The sequence below is a fragment of the Drosophila hydei genome, unplaced genomic scaffold, assembly GCF_003285905.1.
Source record: "Drosophila hydei strain 15085-1641.00,03,60 unplaced genomic scaffold, DhydRS2 tig00000063-arrow-pilon, whole genome shotgun sequence".
Classification (NCBI taxonomy): Eukaryota; Metazoa; Arthropoda; class Insecta; order Diptera; family Drosophilidae; genus Drosophila; species Drosophila hydei.
In genome coordinates this window covers 1,544,378-1,558,097 of record NW_022045657.1, presented here as the reverse complement: position 1 = coordinate 1,558,097, position 13,720 = coordinate 1,544,378, and the positions used below count along the sequence as shown (strand labels likewise).

At 38.6% G+C, this 13,720-nt stretch overlaps 2 protein-coding genes across 2 annotated transcripts; both read right to left on the bottom strand.

The window, feature by feature from the left end:
• Nucleotides 1-2,501: 2,501 nt before the first annotated feature.
• Nucleotides 2,502-13,325, bottom strand: LOC115482780. The gene is made up of 3 exons (XM_030222765.1): nt 13,253-13,325; nt 9,285-9,644; nt 2,502-2,561 (listed from the first exon to the last, which is right to left on the bottom strand). The coding sequence occupies exons 2-3, from the start codon at nt 9,642-9,644 to the stop codon at nt 2,502-2,504; spliced, it is 420 nt and encodes a 139-aa protein (XP_030078625.1). The 5' UTR covers nt 13,253-13,325.
• Nucleotides 12,235-13,267, bottom strand: LOC111592387. Its single transcript, XM_023304562.2, has 3 exons — nt 12,893-13,267; nt 12,727-12,834; nt 12,235-12,668 (listed from the first exon to the last, which is right to left on the bottom strand). The coding sequence occupies exons 1-3, from the start codon at nt 13,250-13,252 to the stop codon at nt 12,474-12,476; spliced, it is 663 nt and encodes a 220-aa protein (XP_023160330.2). The 5' UTR covers nt 13,253-13,267; the 3' UTR covers nt 12,235-12,473.
• Nucleotides 13,326-13,720: the final 395 nt, after the last annotated feature.

Genomic DNA, 13,720 nt, shown 5'->3' with positions numbered 1-13,720 from the left:
TTTCTGATTCTTTTCCTTTATGGCTGCGGAGCTCTTTTATATGCAAGCTCAACTTTTATTGAATTTGCGAAATTGAATAAAAGGGTAACCCCATCAAAGTGTTGTCTAATTATGGCGCATTACTGCAGAAAACTGTGACGAGTAAGTAGATTTTGTGGATAGCTGACGAAATTACTTACATCTAAAACGGACGTAGTATTAATTGTGTTACTTGGGTTGCATCTTCTGCTGCTTATTCATATATGAAGTGAGAAAGTTGGGTATTGCAATTCGATTAATTTAATTTGAGGGGTTCCTCGGATTATCGAGCAATGCTTTATCAAATTTTCAAACAGGAAATACCAAGAGATCCGAGTTCTTAACAGGGCATTGGATAACAATTTTGCAATTTCCGGCGCATAGAGAACTTGGAATGATAGCGTTTTTGGCATTTTGGGGTAATTGCAAAAACGTGTTATTTGCTGCCTTTGGTAACGCACCAGGATGTCAGACTCGCTGGCAACTGGCAACTGGCAACAATTTATGCTCAGCTGGAGCTGCACCAAAATCGAGCAGCTGCAACGCCCGATACTTCAGTAAACATAAATTTATTTATGAGCATGTGGCTGTGTCACGCCCTCAAGCTCCTACGGCCCACTCCCACACTCTTGCTCGCGTATGCCGTTTGAGTCTGGCTGGTGGCCCCGGCTGCTGGTCGTCTCGTAGCTACTTCCGCCGCGCTTACAAATTGTTTGAGGGCGAATTTTAATTATTCTTCATTGTTTTGTTAGCAACGCGTGTTGTTCGCTCTCAGCTCTTTCTCCCCTGCTGCATGTGGCACTATTTTGCCAACGCCTGCAGCAAAAAAAAACAACAACTGCCGCATCGTGACCTCAGCGCGACCCGAGCGCTCGTTCATTTAGATTTGGCGCTCCAAAACGGTCCCCATGTTCTCTTCTGATGCGCTGACAACTCGAGCTTTGAGGTGGCAACGAATCGGCGTGGGCTCCACTGCTGACCTAGTCGCAAAAACAATTATTCTTTTGTCTTTTTCCCCAAGAGCTCGTCCGTGCTACAGTTTTGCTGAGGCAGCTCCTTCTGAAGATCCGGTTAGCTGCAACTGACTTCAATTTTGTTTTCGGTGGTTTGGCCGGAGCACCGGATTATGATTGGATTAGACGATTGTTCAAATTGAAATCCTGTAGTATTCGAATGATCGAATATGAAAGCTAAGATATAATATAACTTAAGTTAAACTGAGATAGGCGTGGTGTCAAATATCTTTAGGAATTCTTGATTTGTGTAATTCGAATATATAATTGCCATAGATACATTATGTACCCTTTGCCCACGTGGAAGATGTGATGAGTCCTTCTGAATTCCAGCTGGATTAACTGACTATTCTTAGATGAATACAATATATGTAGGCATAAGAAATAACTGAAATTATGCTCATACTAAAGAACTTTGAGCATTTGCAATCTTTTAACCGAGTCGTTCGCTCAACTTGACGATTCTCACGGGCTTCTTTGCTAAGAGCATTTGTAATTATATAGACAACGCAGTCCCAGCTGCAGCCATCGAGCTCTGAAGATAGTTTCGTTGACATTTTGCGTTGGCTTATCGCTAGTTTTCTGGCGTCAAAGCTCAACGAGAACTTCAGATTGGGAAGTTGAGAGGTGATGAGAGAAAGCTGGCTGCATGACTGAGTTTTATTATTGAAATTTGTTTGTGTTGACTTTGTAGTTGGCGCTGCTTTTGGCAGCGCATCCCTTTTTGTAATTAAATGCAGATGAAAGTTGAAATCAGGTCACTCATACGCCCCGCTCTTCTGCCTCTTGCAACAAGCTGAACTTTCAAATTAATTTTTATAAATAGCTTTTAAAATTATTATACTGACTGCCTGGAAAATTTTGGCTTGTTCGCAGCTGCAACTAACGCTAGTTGCCAAGTGTTCCAGTTGCTGGCATTGATTGGTCCTCTTGCCCAATTTTAATTAATTTGTCAACTCTGAAAGTAAAAAATGGACCAAAGGTGGGCAATTCTTGCCAAACAATGGAGCAATTTATCCGCCTTAAGAAATGCCACGCAGCTAGAGTAAAATGCTCCCGATTATAACCCTTTAAAATACATTTCTATATATATAAATAACTAATTTGCTAGAGTTTATGTTTTAAATACCCAAAAAGTAGCTGAAAGTGGTAGTCATATTAATCAGTCGATTGCATATAAGCTCAGAGTAAACAAGGCGAATACTTTGAAAAGTCGATGAAGCTATTTTAGCTCTTAAAAAATTGTTTCATTGATGCTTGACATGTATTAAAGTATGCATTTGATCTCTTAACTTTGGCTCCAGTTTTCCAATTAACATAGTTTTGAGTATTTTTATTAGCCAAATGATCTATAAAGAAATACATGGAAATTTTTGGCTTGGCACGAACTTTCCGTGCACTTGCAGCATTTCAAAATAAAATAAAAATATGAATTATAAAATGGATAAATAAATTTCACAACACAATTTTCTAGCGCGGCGGGCAGCTGGCCACAGCCTCTAGCTGTTGCTGTTGCTGTTGCTGAGGCAACTGTGGAACGTGGTAGATTATGCTGTATTATCACCTGTAATTCCTTATTGGCAATCAAAACTTTGTCGCATGCAGCACGTCCTGAGCGCGGCGAACAGGAACCGTCGTTGGCGTCATCGTGGCCTGCCTTCCACAATGTTATCGGATTTTCTAGTTTCAATAAAAAGCGAAATCTGCGCATGCAGCCAAACTTTTAATTTTATTGGTAAGCTTGCGGCCACTCCCCAGGTCCTTCGACTGGACATGGCACCTAGCTGCCGCCAATGGGCAACAGGGCGTATCAATTGGCGGCCAACGTTTCGCAGCCTTTATATAACGCACATGGCTGCTCTGAGAGTTAGCGAAAACTTTGAAGTGGTGTTCTTGTTTCAAGTGGAATTACAAGCTAGAAACTTAAACAATTGATGGAATATATAAATTATATAAATAATATAATATATAAATATGTTAGATTTGCTTAGGTAAAACTGAATCAGAATTAATATTAAAATATTAATCAGATCCGATTTTTGGTTAAGCAATCAGGCTTAACTTCCAAGCGGAAAGCTTCCAGGTTTTCAAGTGTAACTAAATAAATAAATATTTATAAGCATACTTTCAGGCGCACGTAAAAAAGTCGAACTTAGCGGACAATAATAATCAGCTAGTAAGCAAGCAATTAATAAGCATCTACATTACATATATTTCTTATCAGCTATGGTTAATGTAGGCTTTCAATAACAAAGTGTTTGACTGGCTTTCCATATGTAGTTCAAGCTTGATTGAAAAATACTTAACAAACAGCAGACTCACAAATAACTTTGATTGCACTTTCTTAATAATCTCTCACATTGCCAGACTTGGAATGCAACCAGCCAGCTCTTTACACTAATTAAGTAGAAAAAAGGGGAAAGTAGAGCAATGAAAAATAAATAAGAAAAACTTTGTACGAATGGCTCAACAATGCTGGGCTATTCATGATAGTTCAGGCTCGTTGCGAGCAGCAAGCTGCAACGAGAAACTAGCAACCAGCAACCAGCAGCTCCTTATGTTTTCAGTTGCCTTTGTTTTGTGTAACTGGAATTAAAACTAAGCACTTCACAGCACACAACGCGCATAAGGAGCAGACAGAGGAAGGACAACAGAGAGTGAAAGAGTGATAGACTGAGGGAGAAAGGGGAAACAAAAGCTACATAGCTTGGTGTTGTTTTGGCCAAACCAGAAATGTACTTCAAAAATCGTAAAATTGAAATTATAATTGCAACTGCAACTGATTCGAAACGCTTTTTGTTCTTCCACCATTGTTGCCAGCAGGGGCTGCGGAGATGCAGTGGGCGTGGCAATAGGGGAGTTCAAATATAAGTGGCTGTTACTTTCACGTTGGCTAGGCCAACGTCTGAAATCGACGCTCCACGTCTACCCTGATTCCTGCACTCTGTTCTCTGTTGTCTGCCAAAAAAGATTGTTCTAATTATGGTCTTAACTTGCTGCATACTTAAAATGCTTGTCAAATAATAATTACTCGGAAAGCGTTTGCCAGTTATGAAAATGAAATACGCCTCGAAATGTGTTTTCTTTATATTTTTTTGCTCTATTTAAATTGCAGATGTTCTTGTTAGCCCAGCTAGCAAGCGCTGTTAGCTGAATATTTCTGGGCACTCAGTTCATGTTCCGATTAACATCCGCACTGAGCACGAACAGTGACGCCACAGCAGGTTCTCGCTTTTTCTCTCTCTTCCTCTCTGCGTGTCCTTAAGCCTGAATCCTTGCCAAGTGCATGTGGCATGCCGGATGTGGTGACATTTTGGTAAGCGCACAAAAATTTCGACATTTTCACAAAAGCGAACATCGGGAATGCGCGCCGTTAGCACTTTGTGTGTGCGTCCCATATTTGTTGTGGCTCTTCTTATTTCTTTTCTACGCTTTTCTATATTTTGTGCCATATATTTTTGCTAAATATTCAAAGAGTTTGCTCGTTGTCAGTTCTTTTATGCCATTGAATTTGACAGTCTATGGCCAAACGTTTATTTGGACTTCATGCTGGCTTTGCCCAGTAATCGATCTATATATATATATATATATATATATATAAATATACATATATCGAACGTGATGGTTAGTTTATTTTGCTGATTTTTTGAATATACAATCCTGAATGTATTATAAATTATTTTCGGTAGCAGCTTAAATACTTTGTTTTAAATTAATTGAAATGTCAGTTTCGATTTCATAAAGTCTGTTTTGTTTCTAAAATAATAATTTTTTATTTGAGAATTGATATACCTGATACTGAAATCGAGTCTAGCTGTTTTGGATAGAGAGAGATTTAACTCCTTTTTTTATTGTGCTTTGAGTGAGGCAACTGTGCTGATTCTAACCTATGGTTTGAGAAACTCATTTATAACTTAGCAACGAATAAGTCGTTTACTCTTCTTTATTTTCCTAGATATCCTAGTATTATTTGGAAGGAAGTCCTAGTAATATTCCTTGAAGTTTCATAGCAATCAGTTATTTGTAATTAACATGTGACAAAATAAAGTTAATTTAGACTTGAAACTAAAGGAATTAAAGTAAATCTGTCAAATTGTCAGGTTTCTTTATCACCTTCAGGACTTCTTGTTGCCTTCATTATATCCTTCTCCCTGTCTTTCTCTCTCGTTCTCTCTTACTCTGGCTGTTTCTTTGCCTCTTCCTTGCCAGATAATTGCGTATGTGAAATTATTTTTAAGCACGAGGTAGCTGTAAATTGCAGCAAAGCCAATTGGGTATGTTTGAAAATTGTTTTGTGTACGCAACAGCAGACAAGATTGGAATATTGCAATGCACAGAGTAAAGGGGCAATCGGGACATAAAGAGAACAGGCGGATACAGAGACAGTAAAATATACTTAGGATGTTGCCCCCTCATTGCACGGGCACAAGTCGCTTCTTATGCAAGCAGCAGTTGCAGAGAGACATGACAACAGCAACGGATTTCGATTACTTGGGTGTGTGTGTCTTTTACACACACACACGCGCCCACACACAGACACACACACGCACTCAGACACAGACACACATTTTCTCTGTGGTTTAGAGGAAGCTGCAGCAAACGTGTTTGTTGTATGCAGCTGATTGCAAAGGATTTTATGGTTGCCAATGGTATTGTTGTTGGTGCTGCTGCTGCTGCTAGTAGTGCTACTGCTGTTGCTGTCGCTGACGATGACGACAATGCAAAAATACACAACAACAACAACCACAACAGCGACCGATCGCAGTAGGCAAAAGGGGCAGCTGATGCAACGCTCTTAAGTGCAGTCGGTTGGCACACAAGCCGTGATAGGGGCAGCTGGTGTATATACGGAGGACACTGCGTTGTTGCCACATAAGGTGTCGCTGCAGCATGCAGAACATGAGCCCATGACAACAGCAGCAGCAGCAAGAGCAGCATTCGAAGTAGCCGTAAAATGCCAACATCAGCATTACAACCGGCAATTGCTGCTGCGGATTTGCAGTTTAATGTCGATGCTATCGAAATGGAATTCTGAAACTAGAAAGACGTAGCTGCTGAACAATGTATGTGTTGTTGTTGTTGTTGCAGTAACTGTGCCACAGCTCTGATTAGCCTAGGCCAATTGCCAAGGCGTTTGCATAAGGATGCTCTTCCCAAATGAAGCGTTTCATTAAAGTTGACTTTAAGCGCTCAGGTAATAGCCAGAAGTGTATACTCCATGCAATTTTCATTTAAAGCGAGCAAGTAATTATTTTTCAGATAGAAATGCCAAGTTTTTGCTACACTCGATTGAAATGTATCTACAATATGTACAGACGTTTTTGATGTTAAGGCTTCAAAAGACCTCACTGCCTCTCTATTGTCTACCTACTTCTATCAATTTGTCTAAAAATATTGTATATTCGCTTTCTATTCATATATACATATACATATTTATTCATATCGATTCTTTAATGGAATACAAATATTTAATCAACAACATCAGCTGCATGTATCTAATTCTCGAGAGTTAGCCAACCCCCTAGATTCTGCCTATCTCCCGAGCTCTACATATGTAGTCAGGGATATCAGCAAAGCTCTATTGATATTTGCAGCAGTTGTAGCTAAACAAGTTCTGGTCACATGTTAGCAAAAAGTAGCGGAAAATCAAATGGTTTCACGTGCCACAAATGAATTCCGTTTCCCACTCATCTCTTACACATATCCTCGCATACATATACTCCTTTGTTGTACATCGACTTCCAGCGACAGCCCCGATGTTGTTTTTGTTATCAGACGCATTGATTTGATTTCAAAGCTTGCAAAGCATTTACATTTGCCCGCACAGCTCTACGGCTATGTGTGTGCTCGTTAACAAAAGATACTTACATATGTATGCATTGTATCTTGCAGATACTTGCTGGCAGTTGCCTCTGTGTTTGGTGGGGCTTGTGCCACGTTTTCTTTTATTCTTCTTTTGCTTGGTTAGATTTAAATGCCGAAATTTCAATGCTGCACACATCACGACACCGGCACGTCGTCTGCCCCGCCTTTGAAGACATATGCACAGTATCCTACACCTCTCTGCCAGGGGTATATCTAAATCTATATGTGCACGTGTGTGTGTAGTCGACTCACATGCGGGCATACGTGAAAGTGTAATCACTTGTACTTAATATGCAGATGATGACAATGTGACAATCAAAATGGTTCCAGGTCGCTTACCTAACCCCGTCTGCTAGACACTTTTGCTTTCTCTCTGTCTGCGTCTCGGTCTGTCCTGATCTCTCTGTGTATTCGTGGAGGATGACGTTATGGCAATCTGATTATTATTATCATCGTTAGAAGTAATGCTTCTACTCCGCGCATGCAAATCGGATTTCCCTGCGCTGATTTCCTACAGGCATCAACACATTAGGCCACTCCCTCAAAGCACTTTGAATTCTAAAAAGGCAATTTGTTTTTATTTTTATGATATGTATTGTGTGCTTATGCAATATTTCGAGCTCTAAAGAAGGCGGAATATCCAGTGAGATATAATTAACAATTGCTTTAGCTTCGTTCTCATAATTGGATAGCTTTCGCAGATTAACAGATTAATTGAATTCAAAGATCTTATATAGACTTATAAGCTATAAATGTCACAGCAGCTCTCTTTAAACCAATTCGTAAGCCGAATCCAGCTCGTGTGTGGCTAAATACTTTTATTCTCACTCATGTTAATCTTGCTCACATTTATCAACTCACTTCATGAAGTGATAAACTGCTGCAACAAGAAAAGTTGTTCATAAAAAATGAACAGCTTGGAACGTGAGTGTGTGTGCGTGTGTTAAGAATACAAATGTGAGAAAAACTGTTTTTTCCTTCTTTTTTATAAAAAAAGCAACACCCACACATAAGCGAGGCAGAAGACCGAAAAAACTGTTGATGAAACTGCAGAAACATGCTCCACGCGTTGTTCAGCTGCAGTGCAACAGCAGGCGGCGTGTTAATGCAGAAGGGGCAACAACTACAACAACAATAACAATGACCCTCGACGGCAAGTGCCAAACTCGTGATGAACTGAAGCTGAAGCTGGGGCCGGTCAGTGGTCCTCGAAGTGGTGGGCTCGCATTCATCACGTCAAGATTTACAGACGGCCGCACGTCGCGGGCGCATTTCATGTTCTCCTTTGAGCCTTTTGCCTTTGGTCTTTTATGGCCCAACAACAAGGAGGGAACAAGGAGAACGCCCTGTGCTTTTTCTTTTAACGTCACTTTTAACGTCAGGCATTGCCCTAATGAGGCAAGTCGTTGGTTGCGCCCTGCCACGCCCCCCACTCTATGGGCGCTACTAGCGCCTTTTTTTTTGCTTTTGCTTGCTTGACCATCATTTTAAAGCGAGTCAAGTGGTACTCGCTTTGATAAGTGCCAAGCTGGCTAGTTCACAGATAAACATACAAAAAGACGTGAGGGACAACTCGAAGGTGAACTTTGTTAAGTGACTGTAGAGGAAGGTTTTGAAACTTTTTCATATACGTTTAGCTTAACCGTGTACCCTTCTTGTGCCCTTTAATAATATGTTTTAAATGTAATTCTATTCAATTGGTATTTGTAACAGTCATAAAATACTTTTAACATTTCACTAGATACTTCTGGCTATTGTATCTGAACATTTGTTACAAATAAATTGATATTTTTGCCTTTGGGTGCTTGCATTTAATTGGCATTTGTTTTGCTTGCTTATGTTACGGTTGCAGTAAGTTTTTGGTCATGCTTTTTTATGCGTAATGCCCACATATGTTGCCATGTTTAATTGCTTTATAAAGCCGCAAAGCAAATGCTACCCGAGCATTGCCAAGAGATAAACACAGACAAAGAAATAAGCCCACACTCTCATTATGGTATTTAGCTGAACATGAGCGCGGCAACAAGGCTACACAAAAACGGATACATACGCATACACATTACACCCGCACACACAGAGACAAAGATGAAGACAACAGCGCGAAAGGCAATTTTAACTTTTGTGTATACCTCATGGAAAAGTACTTTACATTGTTGCTGTGCCATAGAAATTCTCTGCGAAGCTCATTTAAAACACTTGTGTCCTTTCTGCAGTAGATTACGAATAGACTGCGCATATGCTGCGTTGCGGTTCCCTCATTAGCAACAAAAAAAAAACAGCAACAAAAAAACAATAACGGTTAAACATTTCAATATTATTAAAAACTTATTCAGGAATTCAATTTAATTTTTATATTCTACTTGCATTGAAAAAATATATGTATGGCACCTTATAAGCAAACTGAATGCGTTCGTCCAACTTCTTGCTCAGAAACACGGTAAATAACTTCATCCAGGCTTCTGGGCTAATATAGACAACATCAGCCGTAATATTCAATAAAATGCGCTCTATAATGGTCATATCATAGATGCGAAAGAGCACGAGAAATAAATTGTACATCTGCTTCTTCTTCATCTGCTTGGCATTTGGTCCGTTGATCTGCACGAATTTGTAATAAATAATTAGAAGACACACAACTTCAGTGTTAGTAAACTGTGTTGTCGTGGTAAACTGTTTAATTAAAGTACTGTAGAGTGTCAGGAATTTGGTATTGGCCATGTCATCCATGGTACTATCGATACGATTCATCTTGGCGTCTTTTGTGATATTTAATTTTTCCAAAAATATATTATAAATGGGCTCTTGTTTCAACAGAGCTTTATATTTTAAAACCTATACAAATAAATATATATGTATAATTGAAGGTTAGATTCTTAGAAACGCGTACTCGGCATTGGCTCTGGGATTTAGCGAATTCGGCCAAACTCCCCATTTGGATTGGCTTATACTAAAAACTGAGGAGTACCAGGCAAGAACAGCATCCGTTCCAGACTTAGACTATAAACAATTTGACCAACTCGAACTATGTCGACGTTATGAATTGTATATTTAAATACACTATTTATATATATTTAAAAGGCATGTTTTAGCCAAACGTTGACTTCAGTACAATGATTTGTTTTCTGCATCAGCCTGAGCCTGATCTTGATCGGCTGCATCGTCAGGACCAGGCAAAGCAGCGCTCATGCAGCAAGATGCCAAGATAGCAAGCACAGCAGTGAATAGGATCTGTAAGTAGAAGATTCCAAATTAAGATTTTAACTTGCGAGAGAGCAAGCGAATTTGAATGATCACCAGTTTCATATTGATTGCAGTTTCCGTCGAGATGGATAAGAATTGGGTTTAGGTTTTCCATTTTATACCTTTTTGAAAGCATGACGGCAACGAATCGTAGTAGCTACGCGTCTACGGAATGCATCGATTTCACAAAATAAATTTCCTTGACTCCGTTTCTGACACGAGCAAAACAAATAGATGAAGTTTAACATCTTTATTGGGTGGAACATCAGTATTACGAAATTTTTTCATTTAATCTTTCTAGGAATAGTTTCCAGTATGGTTCTATTAGGATCTGCGATCGACGTGTTCAGTCATATAGACAGAAGAAGCGAAGGACATCTCAGCTCATTGTCCTGAACATGCATATATACTCTTTATGGCGTTATGATTACAGCATCCAAGCTAATAGCTGTGCACCAAAGCTATATCTATCGTTTTACGTACTAAACGACTATACAATTCCATAATTATTGAAAATTATCATTCTAGTATTTAGTGAATAAGTATTTTTAATTGAATGTGGGGAGTAGAAACTCATACACAAGAAAATGTCATTTGAGTGTGTTATTATTGATAATATATGTATAGAGATTAGCTAGATTGATTGACAAGGCTATTCGGCGCAGGGCTTTCTCCAAGTATAGAAAACTCTATTGAAGCAGTTGTGAGAGCCATCCGTAAGGCGCAAAGTCTTTAATATTTCCCTTGTCCGGATCGGCATTTAGAGGCCCATCTTGTGCCTCCGCAACGCGGAGAACATGCAGCGGGTAAATATATAACAAATATATTTAAATATTATTAATGTAAATTTTTCTTATAAGCTTTATACGAATAACTTATAATTTATATGAACATTTATATATATTAATAATAAATCAGGATTGGTTGAGTATAATAATACTATTTACAACTTGCATTACATGTGATAGATTGAAACAATACATTTTTCAGATACTTACAAAAGCCACCAAATCGAATTAAAATATTCACTTAATGAAATTTGACATTCAGCCAGATTTTATGTTCATCTTGAGGTCGCAACAACACATGCCCCTGCCTCGCTCCTGTCCCGACTAGGAGATACAATGATCCCAGTCCTATCTGCGTTTTTTAATATTTTCCGTAGTTTGTACCAATTAAAAAAAAAAAAATAAAAACTTACATTACGACACCAAGATTCGAACCCAAATTGTTTACGCAACGTGCATTAACTCTACCAACACCGCCACCTCAATTAAAACACAATAAAAATGTCTCCTCCCTGCGGAGCTCGAACCATTGCTTACGAGCGTCGTCTCTACCAACACTACCACTCCACTGCTTCCTAAATGAGTTGCTAGTTTGAATTTGAGTAGCAACTGATAATTCAAGCAGTATTCAATCGCAATTTCGATTCTTCGAATAGAAAAGTATACTCCCATTTGGATGTATATGTGCACATGCATAGGAAAAATGCGTGCGCGTGGCGCTGCTGACATGTGCTTTTGCAAATTGGTCAAACGTTTTCTTTAATAACTTCTGTTCTACTTAATGGATTTCAATGATCTACATATCCTATTGGCTTTGTTCAGATGCAAATGCCTTCACATAATAGCCCTATTTCCAACTGAACTTATATTTTAAGAATTTAGAATTTAGAGCCGGTATCCAAAATCCAGCAAAACCAAAATTGTATAAAATATACATAAAACTAATTTGGAGGCTCTAGCTTTTAAGACGTCCGAGACATTATTTATTAACTGCATTTCAATCATGTTTTTATTCGATAACAATTAAATGCGAATAGTTATCGAATTTGAATAAATTTGAAATAAACTCCCTATGCGCGTCGGTGTATAGGATCCTGATCAAGAATATATATACTTTATGGGGTCTGCCACGGCTCCTTCTGCCTGTTACCTATATTTGCAAAAAAACCATTACACCTTGATTTTCCATTTTCAATGGTGTCTGGGTATAAGGAAAACAATATTATTTCAATATTATTAAAATCTTATTCAGGAATACAATTTAATTTTTTTTTGACATTCTTTAATTACAATATTTCAAATTTAAAATTGTTAATGATCCTCATACACTATAGCCTTTTTTTTGCCTACCATACAATATCCTGCTTGGGACAACTGTAATACGTGTGATTCGCTCAAAGTTAGCCTACCTGCAATTCCTTTCAACTCTGCCTACATTTATGACCCCATGTACATGCTGCGAACAGGATGATGGTACTGTTAGACAGTGCACAGCAGCCTCACATGTATGGGAGCACATTGAAACTTGAGAAAATAAACTTATTGAATGCTAATCTCCATCGGGAAAGAGAGTTGCAATATTTGTGCAATATGCGATTACAGTTATGTCCGACAAATCTGGAAATATCTGTCCGAGAAATTCTAACAAAACCGGCTGATTAGTAACAATTTCGTAATATTCCTCATATGAGATAACACCATCCTTGTCCAAGTCAAATTTGCCGAATATAAACTCTAGCATATCCTGTAAGATATCTGCTCATATAGTATATTCTACTGGCTTACTATAGTTTCCTACGTACCGCCTGCAGCTCCTTGATCTCATCGTCATCTTCACCTACAAAGAATTTTTCGATTGCCATGCCAACAGTTTCACGATTCAGTACGCCAGACGTGGACGTAGTGTAGACCTGATTTTTCAGATATACAAAATATATACAATGCATTGAAAAAATGTATGTATGGCACCTTATAAGCAAACTGAATGCGTTCGTCCAACTTCTTGCTCAGAAACACGGTAAATAACTTCATCCAGGCTTCTGGGCTAATATAGACAACATCAGCCGTAATATTCAATAAAATGCGCTCTATAATGGTCATATCATAGATGCGAAAGAGCACGAGAAATAAATTGTACATCTGCTTCTTCTTCATCTGCTTGGCATTTGGTCCGTTGATCTGCACGAATTTGTAATAAATAATTAGAAGACACACAACTTCAGTGTTAGTAAACTGTGTTGTCGTGGTAAACTGTTTAATTAAAGTACTGTAGAGTGTCAGGAATTTGGTATTGGCCATGTCATCCATGGTACTATCGATACGATTCATCTTGGCGTCTTTTGTGATATTTAATTTTTCCAAAAATATATTATAAATGGGTTATCCTAGGTTGTTGTGTGTGTTTACTATGAGAGAAACATAGGCCTACTTTTTGTTTCAACAGAGCTTTATATCTTAAAACCTATATCAATTAATATATATGTATAACTGAAGGTTAGGTTCTAGAAACGCGTACTCGGCATTGGCTCTGGGATTTAGCGAAATCGGCCGAATCCCCCATTTGGAGTTCCAGACTTAGACTATAAACAATTTGACCAACTCGAACTATGTCGACGTTATGAATTGTATATTTAAATATACTATTTATATATTTTTAAAAGGCATGTTTTAGCCAAACGTTGACTTCAGAACAATTATCTCTGGGTTGTCTGCATCAGACTGATCCTGATCGGCTGCACCGTCAGGACCAGGCAAAGCAGCGCTCATGCTGCAAGATGCCAAGAGAGCGAGCACAGC